The 15,912-nt window shown below is 40.9% G+C and overlaps 1 protein-coding gene across 2 annotated transcripts in view; it reads right to left on the bottom strand.

Moving 5' to 3' along the window:
• The window catches only part of col18a1a (collagen type XVIII alpha 1 chain a), a 78,332-nt gene extending 63,468 nt beyond the window's left edge, over positions 1 to 14,864 (bottom strand). The window contains exons 1-2 of one of the 2 annotated variants that reach the window (XM_084907598.1): positions 14,696 to 14,864; positions 14,538 to 14,611 (exon numbers count right to left, since the gene is read on the bottom strand). In XM_084907598.1, the coding sequence (XP_084763724.1) occupies positions 14,538 to 14,611; positions 14,696 to 14,700 (79 nt within the window). In that variant the 5' untranslated portion in view covers positions 14,701 to 14,864. The remainder of the gene's footprint in view (positions 1 to 14,537; positions 14,612 to 14,695) is intronic. The other variant, XM_084907599.1, reaches the window with a different exon arrangement.
• Between the last annotated feature and the right edge of the window lie 1,048 nt (positions 14,865 to 15,912).

The following is a 15,912-nucleotide window of genomic DNA, read 5'->3' as shown; positions in this document are numbered from 1 at the left end:
CTATTTCGACATCACTCCCACCAATGCACACAGGGCAAGGTCGGGATCTGCTTCTGCCAAAGTTTTTAGTTACAGGTATACTATAAATAAAAATAATCATTCACATATGAATGAATATATTCACACTGTTTAAAATCAGCAGATTACATGCTTTTTAATTTGGAATAATCAATTGAGAGCTACAATATTTTTCTATGCATCTTAGTTTACCCACATTGTGCATTGCTGATAAGATAAAAATCTCTCTTTTCTGGATTAATCTTCCTGCCCAAACTGTGTCATTCATGAAAAAAAATGAAAAGATGTTCAGAGAACCATTTTATTTTCATCTTGTTACCATTTTAACTTCATGCTTTAGAAAACTGGGTCTTGGATATGTTTGACAGAGAACTAAAAGTGACTTCATCATCAGACTTTAGGCAGCAGTACTGTGTAAATGCCGCATACAGCCACATGCAATAAAATGTAAGACAGTTGTGCAGTAATCCTAAAGTATTTGTGCTTCTCACGCTGAGCAAACAGAATACGTTAATATCTACTTTCAAACACGTGTTCTGTAATCTGCAGTGAAATACATTTACAAAGTTACCCTCCCAGCACAACAAAGACAATCAAGGTTGTTTCATGTGTTCATGTAAGAAACATTAACACTCATCTGCCCATGCAAAGCTAATCTGTCTCTTTCATCTGCACTGCTTTGTACTGCATTCAGTTTTATTGACAGAATATTCACTTTACTTGGACAAATTTACAGACTTTCTTGCAAAAGTGAATTTTCTAGTCAAATTTCCATCATTTCTGCTCCAGAAAAATGAGCCCAAACCTGGGACGTAAGAGATTTAAGATCGTTTTAAGCTTCGCAACATTTTTGTCTGGATCATTGTCACAAGCATTTAGCTGTTCTCACAGATTAAAAATCTGCAATGTCAGGCTACTTACACACTCAGTTATGTGTGTCAGACTGGGGCACTTTGAGCCAAGGGGGAAACACACAAAAGAGCTCAGAATCCTCAGAGTTTCAGTTGGATGGTGGGAGAAGTTAAGCAAGGATACTTGCTATTGTCTGCACTGAGGCATTCCCCACAAGTTGTGACTATTCACCAGGGAGATTTTTGTGTGCGTGTGTGTGTGTGTGTGTGTGTGTGTGTGTGTGTGTGTGTGTGTGTGTGTGTGTGTGTGTGTGTGTGTGTGTCTGTCTGTCAGTCAGGGAGGGCATGCTGACCCGACTTCAGCCACTGAGCTTATGGCTATTTGGACTCACTGAGGGGGAGCAGATGCAAAATGAAGTCTGGAAATAAAGATGGGGTGAAGGAGAGTAGTAAGGGACCATTTAATTGTAAGTGACAGAAAACTCTTTAGCTGATTTAACATGCACCATAATCTGAAAGTACACACACTTGCAGCTGAGCGGCATGGTATTTCTGGCAGTGGAGGAAGGTGAACTCCAGTGTGTGTGTGTGTGTGTGTGTGTGTGTGTGTGTGTGTGTGTGTGTGTGTGTGTGTGTGTGTGTGTGTGTGTGTGTGTGTGTGTGTGTGTGTGTGTGTGTGGCCTGGTTTTCCTCTTTCTGACAAACAATGCACCATTCAACTGGAGAATAAATACAACAAAAACTACAAAAATATGCCGCTGCAGCTACAAATTGTTACAGGAAGGACATTCAGAGGTTGAATTTCACGAAGCCACCCACAAGAGATAAAGCAATTATGTGAGAGCCTTAATAGCTCTCGAATTCTTTTTGAAGCAACATGCCAAGTTATAATTCTGTCCCATTACCAAGTGCTAAGTAAGAATTTTTTGCCAGAATTAAGTCGTTCAGCAGATTTAGATTTATTCTGCCTTCTCTTGCTCCAAGAAAAACAGGGGAAAAAATCCACTTTCATTATAAAAATCCAGGAAACTATCAGTCATGGTTTGTTAGAAGTCGATTAACATCGAAAAAGCCTTTAACAACCCCTGGGAGAGTTGCTGATCTGCCACCAGTGGGTCAACTTTCATCTTTTAAGGGTTTTTTTTGGAAGGAAATCATGCAGCTGTAGGGTCTTTAAGTATTGCAGTAGGTAGAAAGCTTCAGCTCTTATATCATAACTTCCTCTGCTTCCTTAGCTTAATAAAAGGAAGACAGTCTTGCAACTACGGCACTCTTTAGCTTAAACCTATTAGGTAGCTCTGCAGTAACTCAATAGTATTGTTCAGCTGCATGGGCTGAGTGGTGGTATGTGTGGCATGGTGGGATGAATAAGACATATGGAAGGTAAAGAGTAGGCAGTGGAGGGAAATGCACACCACATGTGAGCCAACACATCCTTGGAGCTTTTTTCATCCTGACACTATTCAAACACAAAGCACAATACACTGATTCTGTTCAGTACCCTGAGTACACCTTTACAATCCTTTGAAAAATAGGCTGCCATTAGCTCAGCCTCGCACTGAGTTTATCAAGGAGTTATTTGTCACCCATGTACTTTTCACCCTATTGTGAATTTTCAGTGATGTACTGAACTTTTGGAAAACAGCCAGCCTCTTAGAGGAACCCCCCTGCCCCCCACCCACGCACAGACAAACCTCATCAACCCAATGTTTTTTCTGTCCTGGCCTGAGACACAGTTACAGGCCTGAGGCAAGATCTTTAGAGGGGTGGAGACATGGGAGGTTTGAGTTGCCCTCAAGGCAAGTTTGGTGGTATTGGGGGTGGGGGGTTTGGGTGGGTAAAGAAAACCCATGCCTGAATATTCCCATGTCACATCCAAACATAAACTCCAACTGATCTTTACTGTCATAGATAAGGTAAATGATCTCTTTGATCCATATCAGTAAAACAGCATTTACACACAATAAAAACCATCATCATTACAATAACTATAATGTTAAATTATCTTGTAGCTGGAGGGAGACGTTTCAAACCTATAAGTTACTTCAGCGTGGAAGACTTTTGGTGGCTCTTTGAACGAGTTGAAGCCTGTACACTGAGCTGGGATGTGCCTCTCTGATCTGACACTGCAACAGGAATTGGCTGTGTTGCTATTTTTCTTGTGCAAGGTTTGAAACACGGGGATCTAGTGTTAGATCAAGTGTTAGGAATAAATCAGGCCAACAACCATTGTGAGGTTTAACAACCAGTACATACAAGAGATTACAAGAGGCATGAGGCTTAGTTTCTTCCATGATGCACCTTGAGTAATGGCGATAAGAAATGTAATAAGCAACCAACAATCTTCTTGCTTGACTTTAAATCTGACATCTACTCTCAATCGAGTGTGGTAAAATGTAATACTTACAAAGCTCTTACCGACCTTTTCATAAATCACACCTTTTTAAATTAAAAAACAAAACTAAACCTCAAATAGTGAGATTTTTCCAACATGCCTGAAACATCTTTTCCAAACTTGGATAAACAACATGAGCTAAATCAATACCCTGCCTGTCAGACTCCTTTCAGAGGCAGATTCTCTCTGACTTCATATATGATGTACCTGACAGCGAACTCGTAAGGGCATGCTAGATGTCATCGACTAAAACAACTCTCTGTGGAGGTGAAACCAAGAACGAATCGCAGCTTTTCTAACAACGTGAATTGCGGAAAGAAAAGAATCTGCACACAGTGTAACCAGAGACTGCTGCTATAAGACAAATCCCTAAACATCATGGGCCTAAACCACAGACCACAGGGTTCACACGTTGTGTGCTTAACACTCTAATCTCCCCTCTTGACCCATTTTCAAAGCAGCTTCATTGCTCAAACAGAAAAACCAGCAGGAAGTTTGATTCTGTTCCGAACGCATTTGGTTTTTAAAAAAGCAATAATACAGCTGTTAAGAGAAATGTTAAAAAACATATTTATTCTAATTACTATAAATTAACACATTCATAAAGCTTTAAAAAACTGGAAGATTTAATATTCTACAAATATTTGGGAGCACCCAAAGTCTGACTGATTAGACGTTTGTAAAATTGGCTGATTGAGCTATTTTCACCCAGACAATCGTGTTAATGATGATGATGATGATGATAAGTGTCTGCTGATGTTAATCAGATCAAATTAAACTGAAGCCGCAACCACTGACTCATTGACGTAATGTCAGAATACATGCCCTTGAGTGTAATTTAACAGTGAGCACAGCGCAGTTCACTTTAACAATATGTTACTGTGTTGTAGCACACGACTGAGTTTAATTTGCCCGATAGCTTTAAGCTATAGAAAGCACTGACTGACGAATCACTCCGTCTGCTTTTTCTGCTAACAGGCGAGGGTACCAAACACTGGTTAAAAATGCTCATCTGACTATATCAATCAGTCCAGTTCAAGAGCTTAAAATGTGACAAAAGTGGGAAAAAATGAAAAAAAAAAAAATTCTCCATAAGTCAGTACTTTTAACAAAATTGATCAAACAGTGAGACATTCAAAGGACTTGAGGCTCTGTGAGTCAAAAGCTGCATTATGGTCACATTCCGAGACACGTTCATATCTAATAAAATAGAGGCCCCCCTCTTTAGTGTTCAGACTGTCCACTGACAAATTTCCCAGGCTATCGACATTCTTAAGATTCTCCTGTCAGTCACAAAGGGCAACTTATTGACCGACCATCTAGCAACTGCTCCCAAACACAAAATTCAAGTTTTTTCACTTCCTTCATTACACAAGTAAACCATAACAATACTGTAAGCTGCACAACAACAGTGTTTTAAAACCCTAACATATGCTCAACAAACACTGACACGTCAAGGTTTTGGCAGGAGCGGGTTCGTTTTCATCAGCCTGACACACTTAAGACTCCGAAAGATCAAACACCCAACAGAGAAGTCTGGATCAGTGGCTATGAACTGAAAGGAATATGTCCAGGCATGTGTCTAGGAAATGATTGTTCAAACAATATCCAAATGTTGTACTCTTAAATAAGAGAACAGCAGACAGTGTTTGCCTGCTTGATTTTAATCTTGCATTGTAATTATTTAAGACATGGAAAGGTTTGGCCAGAGAGATCAGGAATCATCCATAGCTAGGAGTGCTTCAGTGTTTGAGGCTCTCAGATTTTCAGTCATTTGTACAGTATTACCTAGCAAAACTTTAGATCACAGCATGTCAGGGAACTTGTATGGTGTCTTACATGTAACCAAGATTATAAAGTGGCATTTTGAGACCATTTGTAATTAAAACCTCAAATTTTCACCGTCATTTTGAGTATTCCCAGATTAGAGTCTATTCAGTGCAACAAGCTTAAAAATCTATGTGGTTCAGAATTGACTTCAACCTTTAAAACTCTGACTTATAAAGAAACGTTTTTCTTTCAGCTTCAGTGCGTTTTTTTCCCCATTTGAAAGCTTTAATCGCATCGTGCCATTTCAAATACTCCCTCACACAAACGGTATTCACCATGAATGCAAAATTTCTACCTGCCTACACAGGTCTGTGATTTACTGAGCAGCTAAAAATGCTGGCAAAGGTGCAGATGCATGTGCACAACCTTTCAGCGTTCAGCATGCGCCAAAGATGAATCTCTTTCCATTCCTGTTGTTCTTTCTGAATGCATGAGTAAACAGCATCCTCTGCAGAAGTCATGGGCTTCAAGTGGAAAGAATGCACACACAGTTCTTGTTTCTGCACTAGCTCAGTCGTGTAAGGAACTGTTAGCTCATTCTGTTGGCCGGTGCCATCCCTTTGTTCTTTTCTGGTTCTTTGAGCCTGCTAGGCCTAACTCAATTGTTGAGTTTCAGCTTTGTACAGCTTTTCAAGAACATGTCAATGCAGATCAACGCTTTGAGAGTAAATCCAAGGAGGCTAAAACGCTCAATTTTTGCCACAAAGAGAAGAAATTGATATCATTCCCTTCATATTTGCCCTTCACTGGCTAATACAGACATACAGTAAGTAAGTAAATGAAACACCGACTTTAACTGGAGCCCAAAGATTGATTTTAATCCTTAATTTTCCTTAATTGTCATGAAATCAAGGAAACCTTTTCCTTTATAGCAGTGCACTTTGATTCTTCCATAAAACTCAGAACTTAGTCAATACTGAGTTCAGCTTAAACCGAGATGATGCCGAACATGTAGAAAGATCATTAGCAGTTAGTGCGATCTTGAGGCGAAGGCAGCTGCCTGTCTTGCAGTTTGTTTCAGTAGAGTGCAACCAAAATGGTGGTTTGCTGTGAGTTGTGGATTTCCATCAATCTCCCTCTGGCTATCTGGCTCAGGTCACTCAAGGTGTACAAGTCTGCTGCCATTACAGCCTCTCTCCGGTCGATTCTGTCCCCACAGATCTCCCACAGCAGGCACTGCACGCCAAACTTCATGGTCAAAAACACTGCGACGTTGGGTCCAACACACCGAGTGCCCATTTCCCAGCTCCTCCACCTCCTTTTTCCAGTTTATTTATTTTTAATTTAAAATATATTTAAAGCTAAAGATTTTTTTTAGTTCAGTAAATGCATAATGCTTTAAACAATAAACAGCAATGTTTGATATCAAAATATTGACCAAGACAACAGCCCCAGATGAGAATCACATATATTATTAAACCCTCTTGGAAGGGCATAAACATTTAGCTTACCAGACAACACCTTCAAATGTCTGTCAGTGAATTATTTTGCCAGCTTATACTCCACCTTCAACTGACACTTTAATCCCCTGTAATGAACAGAGACAGTGGCTGGACTTTATGCCTATAGCTATATCAGAGGCCTGGGGATACAGTAGATGAAGAGAAATAAGTGGTACAAAGAGGCCTTTCATCCACAAGACAATATCAGAGCTCTCAATTAGTGCAAGCCAGACTGGAGACTAGGGTGCCAGCATTGATTGTTCCCCCCACCAGCCACTTAGCACAAAAAGTCCACAGGTTTTCCTGTACTACAGCTTAAGCTAAGCAAAGGCATGTTAAAATACACATGACTGGGATTTTACTTTGTTTGAGCTGGTGCACCAACCTGGTTTAAAACAAGTGAACTTTGTGAACCAACAAGGTAGGAAGAAATATCCCCCCAAAGAGGACTTGAAAAATGATAGTAGATATTACTGGTATTCCAAAGTAAACTTGGACTCTGCTCTGCAAGCTTTTCAGAGGAGTAACAGGAAACATTTATTTTCAGGGCTGAACACAGACCAACAAATGACCAGATAAACATCAAAAATAAACAGAGACTGCAGAATTTAATACAGCCACTTCCACAGGTCCCATCTATGTACGGTATGCCAAACCCAAAAAAACAACAACAACACAGTTACTCTTACCTGAGGGCATTCATAGAGCAGTGACCTTAACATGCTGTCCGACTTTCACACAGGGAAAGAAAAGAAGGGAGGCAATAAAAGACTGGTTGAAAACCAGCACAAAACTAGCCAAAGCCTAAGGCGAACACAGGCCTGTTCAAGGGCCTGGACCGTATCATGCGGATACAGTCAGGTCACGTTTAACTGCCAAATACAGACTTGATTACTTCCTCTCACACAGGTGCAGAGAGTATGCATTTCTACAGCACAATCAACTGGAGTAGGAATGATGTGATAGGGGTGACTTGAAGGTGACATGAGGGACTAGATATTTGAAAGCTGATCTCATTCCCGTGTTATGAAGTGACCCAAACAGGCTGTGAAAATAATTGTTTTGGTCACTTCACATGAAACCGAAAAATATTTTTAGTCTGCTTGACAATATAAGACCAATCATTAAAAAATGCATGTATTTTAATAAAAACACAAGGTAAACTACAGAAGATTTACCCCTTTGTAAGCACTGTAGTGCATTAGCAGTTCTATCCATGATGTACATCTGAGAGTGGGTCAGTTTTAGGTTGGGTTGAATATATGAAATTACAGGGTCTTTGAGGAGATTGAAACAGACATTCATATGAAATGAACGACTGAAACAGTTGCTTCGCAAACCATTCATTAATTTAGAGTTTAAAACAAGATAGCAAGATGTTCCAAAGGGAGGTAAATTTAGTCCACCATTGCATTCTTACCTTGTTCTTGTCTTGGTAAGACAGGATGCAAAAGGAAACTTAAGGTTACAAGGACTTTACATGACCACAACTACTTAGCAAGCCTAAATAACAAGGCTATAAACATGAGCTGTGAAACAAAAGGGCTCATTTGAATACAGCGCAGAGTCTCAATGGATGTTTCAGCCAGTGAGCTGGTCAGTGTGGAAGAGAAATTGACTGCAGGCCTTCCAGGCTGTCTCAGCAAACAAATAACCCTGCAAATCTTTCACTGGACCTCTAAATATTTAACATCCCCATGGTTGGCCTATGTTCCTCCTCTCTAAGTCTCTTAACGGATGGAGCTGTGCCACCTGGTCCGTAACAACCACAGAGTGAATGGAGGGCATCCTTTATTGTCCACGAGCTTATGATTCACACAACAATTAGCAGCTTCCAAGTTATGAGCAGCTGAGGCATTCACTTTGTAAAAATCTAGGCTTAGCACATCATCAAACAAGACCGTAAGCCCTCCATCTCACTGTAGTGATAAGCAATGACATGAATGGAAAAGGACTGGATACTGGATGCTTTCCAAAGTTGATGATGAAAGGAAGTCACCTTCAGAGCAAACTGATGCATTTTTAAGGTCGGGCTGTCCACAAAACAGCAGTAGAGTCAATGGCTGATTTCAGTTGTCAGTTAATTTGTTCCTGTAATTCTTTCTATCTTATTAATTCAAACCAAGTGCACCTGGAAACCTCACCTCTTGGTTTCTGGTAGGTACAGTAAGGATAGGTCATCAAATCTCATACCTTGCTCAAAGTCCTACTTCCAGCAAACACATAGGAAAGTAAAGGATCGAGCTATAGGACTCGGCAAATCCCTCTTTTGTGAGAAGATCTCTCGGTTTGATGGTAATCTCCCTGTCCCAAGGGATTCTCCTCAGTCCACACCCCCACGTGAGATTTGTGACAGGGTAAAAAGAGAAGTGCCTACAGACACAGCAGATCTTGAGGGACGGGTGAATGAGTGGAATTCAAGGATGCCTTGAAAAGCAGTCTCTACATCATGAGAGTCAATCAGAAGATAAGACGACGTGGAGAGCGCAAAAAGAGGGATATAACGGCAACGTGAGGTTCAAAACGCACAATGGCATTCCTGAGAGGGGCCTCGTGAAATGCTGAATGGTCTATTCATTCATTTTTAAAAAAACACATTGGGTGGTAGCTGGTGCCTGTGTTAACAGTGCTCACATCTGACAGTTAAAATAAGCTCATTTCAGATTGAAATCTCCAAAGTACCTTCTAAATAGTGTAAGAAGATCACATCATAACTAAAGACATAAAGCAGTCTATATGGTCCCTCTGAACCAGTCATAGATTGTGGAGAGTGAAAAGCCCACGGCTTCGATTTCTTAGGACAAGAGAATGTAAATGGGTGGAGTGGGGGTCTCTAGTTTCATGCCTCTGTGTTCAGCAGGCTGTCAGTGAGGACAAGTGAACACTACCTAAAGCTGGAGACTGGGACAAAGTGCCAGTAGATAGATCCAGTTTCCCCTGCTACAGCCAAATACGGCTTTGTGGTGGAAAAATCTGCACCTGGTGGCCATGGAAACCAGTTTTCATCCAGACGAGAGCCAGTAGTGCTGATAAACTGAAAGTGAGCCCTGATGAAAATGTAATGCTTTCTAAAGGAGCTCAGCGACTTTTGCAAGTTTCGTTTGGGTGTCTAAAACTACAACACTGCCACTATGAGCTGTGTTCACCCTTCTTCAAGAGGCTTGGCAACATGCTCCAGTCTATACACTGTTACAAAGTTAATGTCTTCTAGAGCTGAATACTCCATAATTTAGATATTTATCACTTAGGCTTTTATTGACTGAAACTTTTAACCAAGAAATTGTCAATCTTCAGAAATCTCTTTTGCAGGAGTGTCCTGAACACTCAGGAAGCAGCCTATTCAACAGTGTTTATTTTACTGAGCAAACAAAAGTATACAAAAACTGATATTACAAAGTCATTATTGCCATACACACAAAAAACATCAAAATCTGCAACAAGGGACACGTCTGCCTTTAAAGAACACTTTCACTTTCCGTATGAAACGCTTCGATTCGTGATTACATGCGTGTCTAAAGCAAACTTTGAACAATTTGAGATCCGTGTGGTCAAAAGATTTGCACAGTTGTGCTTTTTCAAACATAAGACACGTCAGTAAATAGTCCACTTCAAATGAGTTTGCACTACTGGAAATACAATCCTAGGTTTAGGCAGAAATTCTGTCTGGAAGGAACATGAAGGAAGCGGCACACATGATGCCCACTCACAGTTAATGAAGTGGATTATTGGCTGTGTAAATCGCACACTGGAGCAATCCAACATGACAAAGACTGAAAAACTGGCTAATGTGTGATCTGGCGGCATTGGACTTTTGCTTTCTCGCATCCTCCTCTGTCAAGCAAGTCCTGGAGAGGTTGAGGACTGCAGTGCATGTGTAAAACGGCTTAAATTCAGATTATTCTGCCAATTCTTCCATGTAATAACAAAAAAGGTACTCTGTTATTTTGCTTTGACTGCTGGATGAATTCTTGGATGAATTCTTCAAGAACTCTCAAGAACTGAGCTACACTTGTGTCTTCTTCTTCTGCATCAACCAGCAACTTAACTATGCTCACACCTTTAAGTAAAAAAAAACAAACAAACATGCATATGCTGTAGTCTCCTGTAATTTCCGTACCTTCACACTTTAGATTTTACGTGGATTAGAGCTCGGGGAGACCAGCAATGACGTGAGGGTTTTCACCACAAACAGGAAAGAGATGCTAAGTGGTAAGAGGGCACTCAGTGTGCCATTATTGCGGGAGATAGTTGGGCGTACAGAGCAAGTGGCCCGACAAAAACTTTTCTGTTGCAACATAAGCAGTAATTATGGTGTTCCTCTGTATTTTGCCACAGTCAACCCAGCATTTTGACATCAGGAACAGCATGAGACAACAGCTGAGTGCACCTGAAACACCAAGTGGTAGGAGAACATAAAATAACAAATAACAGCTGTGAGCAACATTCAAAAGGATGCCCTGTCCTCAAAAGCAAGATAACAGGGGGACGCTGCAAATAGTGAGGCAACACTGACCAAAGGCCTTTAAATGCCAGGAAATGTTTGTTAACACAATTAAAACAGATTTGATTTTTTTCAGTTATTTGAAATTTAACCTAAAACCATCAAAATGCTGCAAATATAAAGTTTGATCCATAAACTGTTTCCTAAAATGTAAGTTTCTAATGCAACGCTTTCGAGGTCACAAAGAGAACTTAAAGACATAAAAGGTGAGCATTTAATGAATTTGCTCCCTTTCTTTTTGTCATTCAAATGCAACATCTTGTTTAAGCTTAGACTCCAGTTTCGGTGCTGCTTCTGGTATAGCCAGGATTGATTCATAAATCCATTTTGTGCATGCATAAGCCGGGTTAACCTGCATGCAACCAAAGTCTATAGCCTTTTCTTTGTGTTGAAACTATAATCAAAATAGAAGAAAATGTGGCTAAAGGAGGATATAAGGGTGAGGTGAAACGGTCTACATGCATCCAAAAAGATGATCTACACAGTAGATCCCAAACTACATGAAAAACAAAGGAAGGCCAGTCATTCTTCCTTTCTTGTGTGTACACACACCTAATTCAAACAGTGTTCTTTGTCATGCAGGAGTGATTCTTAAACTTTGCCGAGCTTTCGGGTGTCTAGGGTAGATGTAGATATACAACTCTTTCAGATTCACTGCATGATCCAGATGGGTTAGATTAAGCTTTCAAAGCAGGATGTGACCACCGTGGTTTTCTTACAAAAACATGCCGACTTTAAAGTAAACGACACCGAATGTAAATTTCCTCTTCAGGCTACTTGGGAAATGTGTTTCTAATGTAGACAGGCTTTTCTTTTTTATATGCAGGTCTCTGACAAATGTGCAGTGTTAACATGAGTCGTAAGAGGCGCACGGTTCTCGTTGAAATAACTGCGTTTAGAAAGTTTCATGGAGGCGTGGAGTGTTGGGATTTGGCTTATTACTGGAGTATGCAAATTTTCGAACCCATTACCAGTAGCAAACGTAGACCCAACTTGAATTAGAATGGCTGGCAAACATGACTAAAAGACATACTGGTATATGCAAGGGCAGATACCATAAAATGCAGGTGCCAATCACCTGTGTCTCTTTTGAAACTGCTGGAGAAAGAGTAGACCAAGGCAGAAATCCAGATATCCTCTCTACCTCCTGAGTGATTCCCACCGACAATGTCACACACAAATGTGTGTTTACACAGAGTCCAACCCACACACACTTTCCAGACATAAACCTACTTAGCAGAGATTTAATTAACTGTCTAAACGCTGGCGGTTAACACAATGTAGCAAAACAAATGCTAGAAGAAACCTCCGAACCTTGTGCTTATGAGACACTTCCAGAGATGTTGATTGTGCATAAGCAGGTTTACTGACTAGAAAATCCAGGGATTAGACATCACAAGGTTCACTGAGTCAACTGAATCTGTGCACAGTCGCCCCATTTATTTCATTTAAGAGTTACACTGATCCTAACAGAGGCACCAATCCAACAGCCACCCATGTAAGACAACCTAACTTTAATTCTTGAAGGGTTTGTTGCTTTCCATTTAGAATATGTTGTGTCTGCTGCTTACAGCAAATTTACCTTCTTATGGTTTCCCTGTGCATATATCTGAATCGGTGCCATCTACATTTGTTCTTTTTCTTCAAGTTTTTGCACATTTCCCCTAAACTTTGTTACAGGTTCACCTGCAATGCAGTGCCAATGCCTAAAATAAGTATTTAAGCTCTTAAGCCCCAACGCCCCCTGATACGGGGGAGGCAGGAGATCAGGTAGGCTTGGGGCTTAAGAGGTTAAACCAAAAGAAACACATTTTGTATTTTTAAAATAAACCAAACTCAATTTTTTTCCAAAGCAACAAAAAGGAAAAATTCTGATTCTGAATCTCTGAGTCTCAAAGCAGATGTTTCCCTTCAAATACTGCAGCTGTACATTACTTGACACATCAACAGATGTTTGGGTGCTCTGCATAAGCTATACTTTTCCACCATATACGCCTACAACAAGAGCATCAACGTGTAGGGAGTACGATTATGACCGTCAGTTGGAGTCTCCAGAAAAACTTTAAACATGAGCAATTTTGATCAAAAAGCTTGTAAATTACAATTCATATTCATCAAATGTGTCTGTTCTGTATTTTGTATTGTATTTTGAATGTATTACTTTTTGTTTCACATGGCTGTCCTGTCCCCAAGACCATCAGGCTTGTGCACAAAAATGGAGAAAACCCCAAGCCAGCTGTGATTTTCAATGTGGCATCTAATTCAGCTATTAAATGGCTCAGTGGGGTGTTCCCTTGCAGCCGTTCCCCTCCCCCCCACCTTGTCCCATTTCCCTTAGGCAAGACCACGCTGGGTGCATGTCAAAGATCACATGACAATAGAGATTCCTGACCCAGCCGGGGGAATGGGAATGAACCTAATTCAACCATGTCGCAAGCTGCTGAAGCATTGCTCTTGAGACAGAGTGGCGGACCGGTGAACAGCATTCATGTGAAAATGTCACGTTGCTCACAGCTAACTATTTGAACATTTTTACATATTAGTATTTAAGGAATGGCAAAATAAGAGAGAAATAAAAGGAGGTGAATGACATAAGGAACCAACTCCTTTATTAAATGGGCTGCATTACTTTTAAGAGGCGGTACATGTAGAGTTACAGTCATCTGGGCATCATATAGTTCCTCAAAGACCCTACAGTACTGATCAAATATTAATTGTCAGCCTCTCAGTTTCCTCTCCCTATCATCTGACAGCCACACCGTTCTCCAACTTAACGTTTACCAAATTAAATGTAGGACATTCATGATAAATAATTCAAGAACAGATGTGAGTTTTTTCATTGTGTGGCTCTTACAGCCCTTTAGCACCATAGTAGAGGAAGAAAGGCTCCACTGTCTTTTCAGCTGTTCAGCTGCTTTGGCACTGTAACGACTACAAGGATACAAGTTCTGCTGAGGTGGACACACAGGAGTGAAAGAAATAAAAAAGAGCCTCTTTTCAACTGACATGAAAACACTACAAGGACCAGACACAGAGCAAGACACAAGAGGGACAAAGAGACAATGAAACTGTGTTGAGGAAACACTGCACACCTTGGCCTTGGAAAAAAATCTAAATGGCCCAGAGCCACTTCATGTTCTGTGTTTAATCTTGGAATCACAGCAATGTGTTATCACACAGAAACGCTAATGGACCAGTTAGTGGCACATAAAAACTTTCTGTAGATCAGACAATGCCACCCAAGCCAAACAGTGAGCTAACATCAATCAGCATATAGCAGCAGGTATCATGCAGGTGTGTCCCTGACGTTTCTGTAAGGCACGCATTAAAACAAGATGATTTATTGTGGATAAAAGCATTTTCGTCCCAGCGAGTATATGTTAATTAAGCACGGAGATCACGTGAATCACTGATCGTCTCAAAAGTCTCTGAACTAATGATTTCCGCTGTGTATGCGCCACCAAAGCAGAGATACTCTCATCTCCAGCATATTTTCTTACCTGACCACTGCGATGCCACCGGACCGGCGAGAATAAGCGCGCAGCAGACCAGGCGCTCCAGCCACGAAGAACACCTGCGGAGGCAGCAACACTCACTATAACTTCAACGCTTCGCCCAAAGCTTTACAAAAAGTTTCAATCAAAACGTAAAGCGGTACCTCATCTTCAGCTCTTCGTTCACCAGGCTTGATGGGGAAGCTACATGGACTGTTTTTTGGGGGGTGAAAGGTGCAAAAAGTGAGCTCAGCTTTCCCGGTCCAGAACACCGCTGCTGCGCGCTGCCCGAACAGCTGATGAGGACGCAGCGCTTCTGCTGGAAACAGGAGGAGGGAGAGACCTGCAGGACTCCACATCAGGGACTTCCGCCAGGTCCTAAAAGGGAACTATCGCACACTTCGACGACTGTATGCTTATGGAAATGTTAAATTACAATAAAAGTGTTTGGAGGGGATTGTCACCATTATTTTTTATTACTTTAATTCTCATTTCGCAGTAAAACTGAAACGCATATTTAAAATATTCCTCACATTTGATACTAAAAGGAGAGCAGACAGCACAGCACAGCTGAGGTGAGGTGATAAATGTGACCCTACAGAGTTTTCTGAAACAAGATGCTTTGTACAGTAAAGTCAGCACCCTTTAATATAAGAGACACCATCCCAACAATCACAAGATGCCCCTTGCAGAGGCATCAGAAGGGAGGAAGAACTCCTTTTTAACAGGAAAAGACTTCAGGAAGATCCAGGCTCAGGGAGGATCAGCCATGTACTGCAGCTGTTTGGGGCTTAAAGGAAGAGAGACACCAGAGGAGCTTCAGAGACGCCACAAACAATAAACAGGACAAAGAACAAACTACAGATGAGATCAGATCAAAGTTAATGACATGAATTAGCAGAATATAAACACAAAGGGAGTGAAAACAGATGAGTGGGACAAAACAGATTTAAATCAAATCCCGGATTTAAAAAGGAGCCAACAAAGAGAAGTTAATATGGCAGAAATATGATCTCTCTTTCTAGTCCCTGTAAGTGCTCTCACTGTGGCTTATGAGATGAATAGAAGGAGCTTTAAAAAGCCTGATAATGGGGAATTTTACAGTCAAACAACCAACGAATGGACTACTTTTTCACCCTGAGACCGGATGTTTCTGAGCACAAACACTGTTCTTGTTTACAGAAGCCAACACGAGTCTCACATGAAGCGTGCACCCCAAAAGATATGTGCCGATCAGTGGATGCATTCATATTAAAGCCTGGTAATGATTGCCAGACAGAACAGCTATGATGGTACTGCAAGACTACAAAAGTAAACCTTAGCTTCCACTGACGCTTACATTTTAACCTGCATAACTTGTGTGTCTGTTTATTTAATATCA

This window comes from Perissodus microlepis, chromosome 16 (assembly GCF_051167445.1).
Source record: "Perissodus microlepis isolate ML-2025 ecotype Zambia chromosome 16, ASM5116744v1, whole genome shotgun sequence".
Classification (NCBI taxonomy): domain Eukaryota; kingdom Metazoa; phylum Chordata; class Actinopteri; order Cichliformes; family Cichlidae; genus Perissodus; species Perissodus microlepis.
Note: the sequence above shows the minus strand (reverse complement) of the source record. Positions and strands in the feature narration are given on the sequence as shown.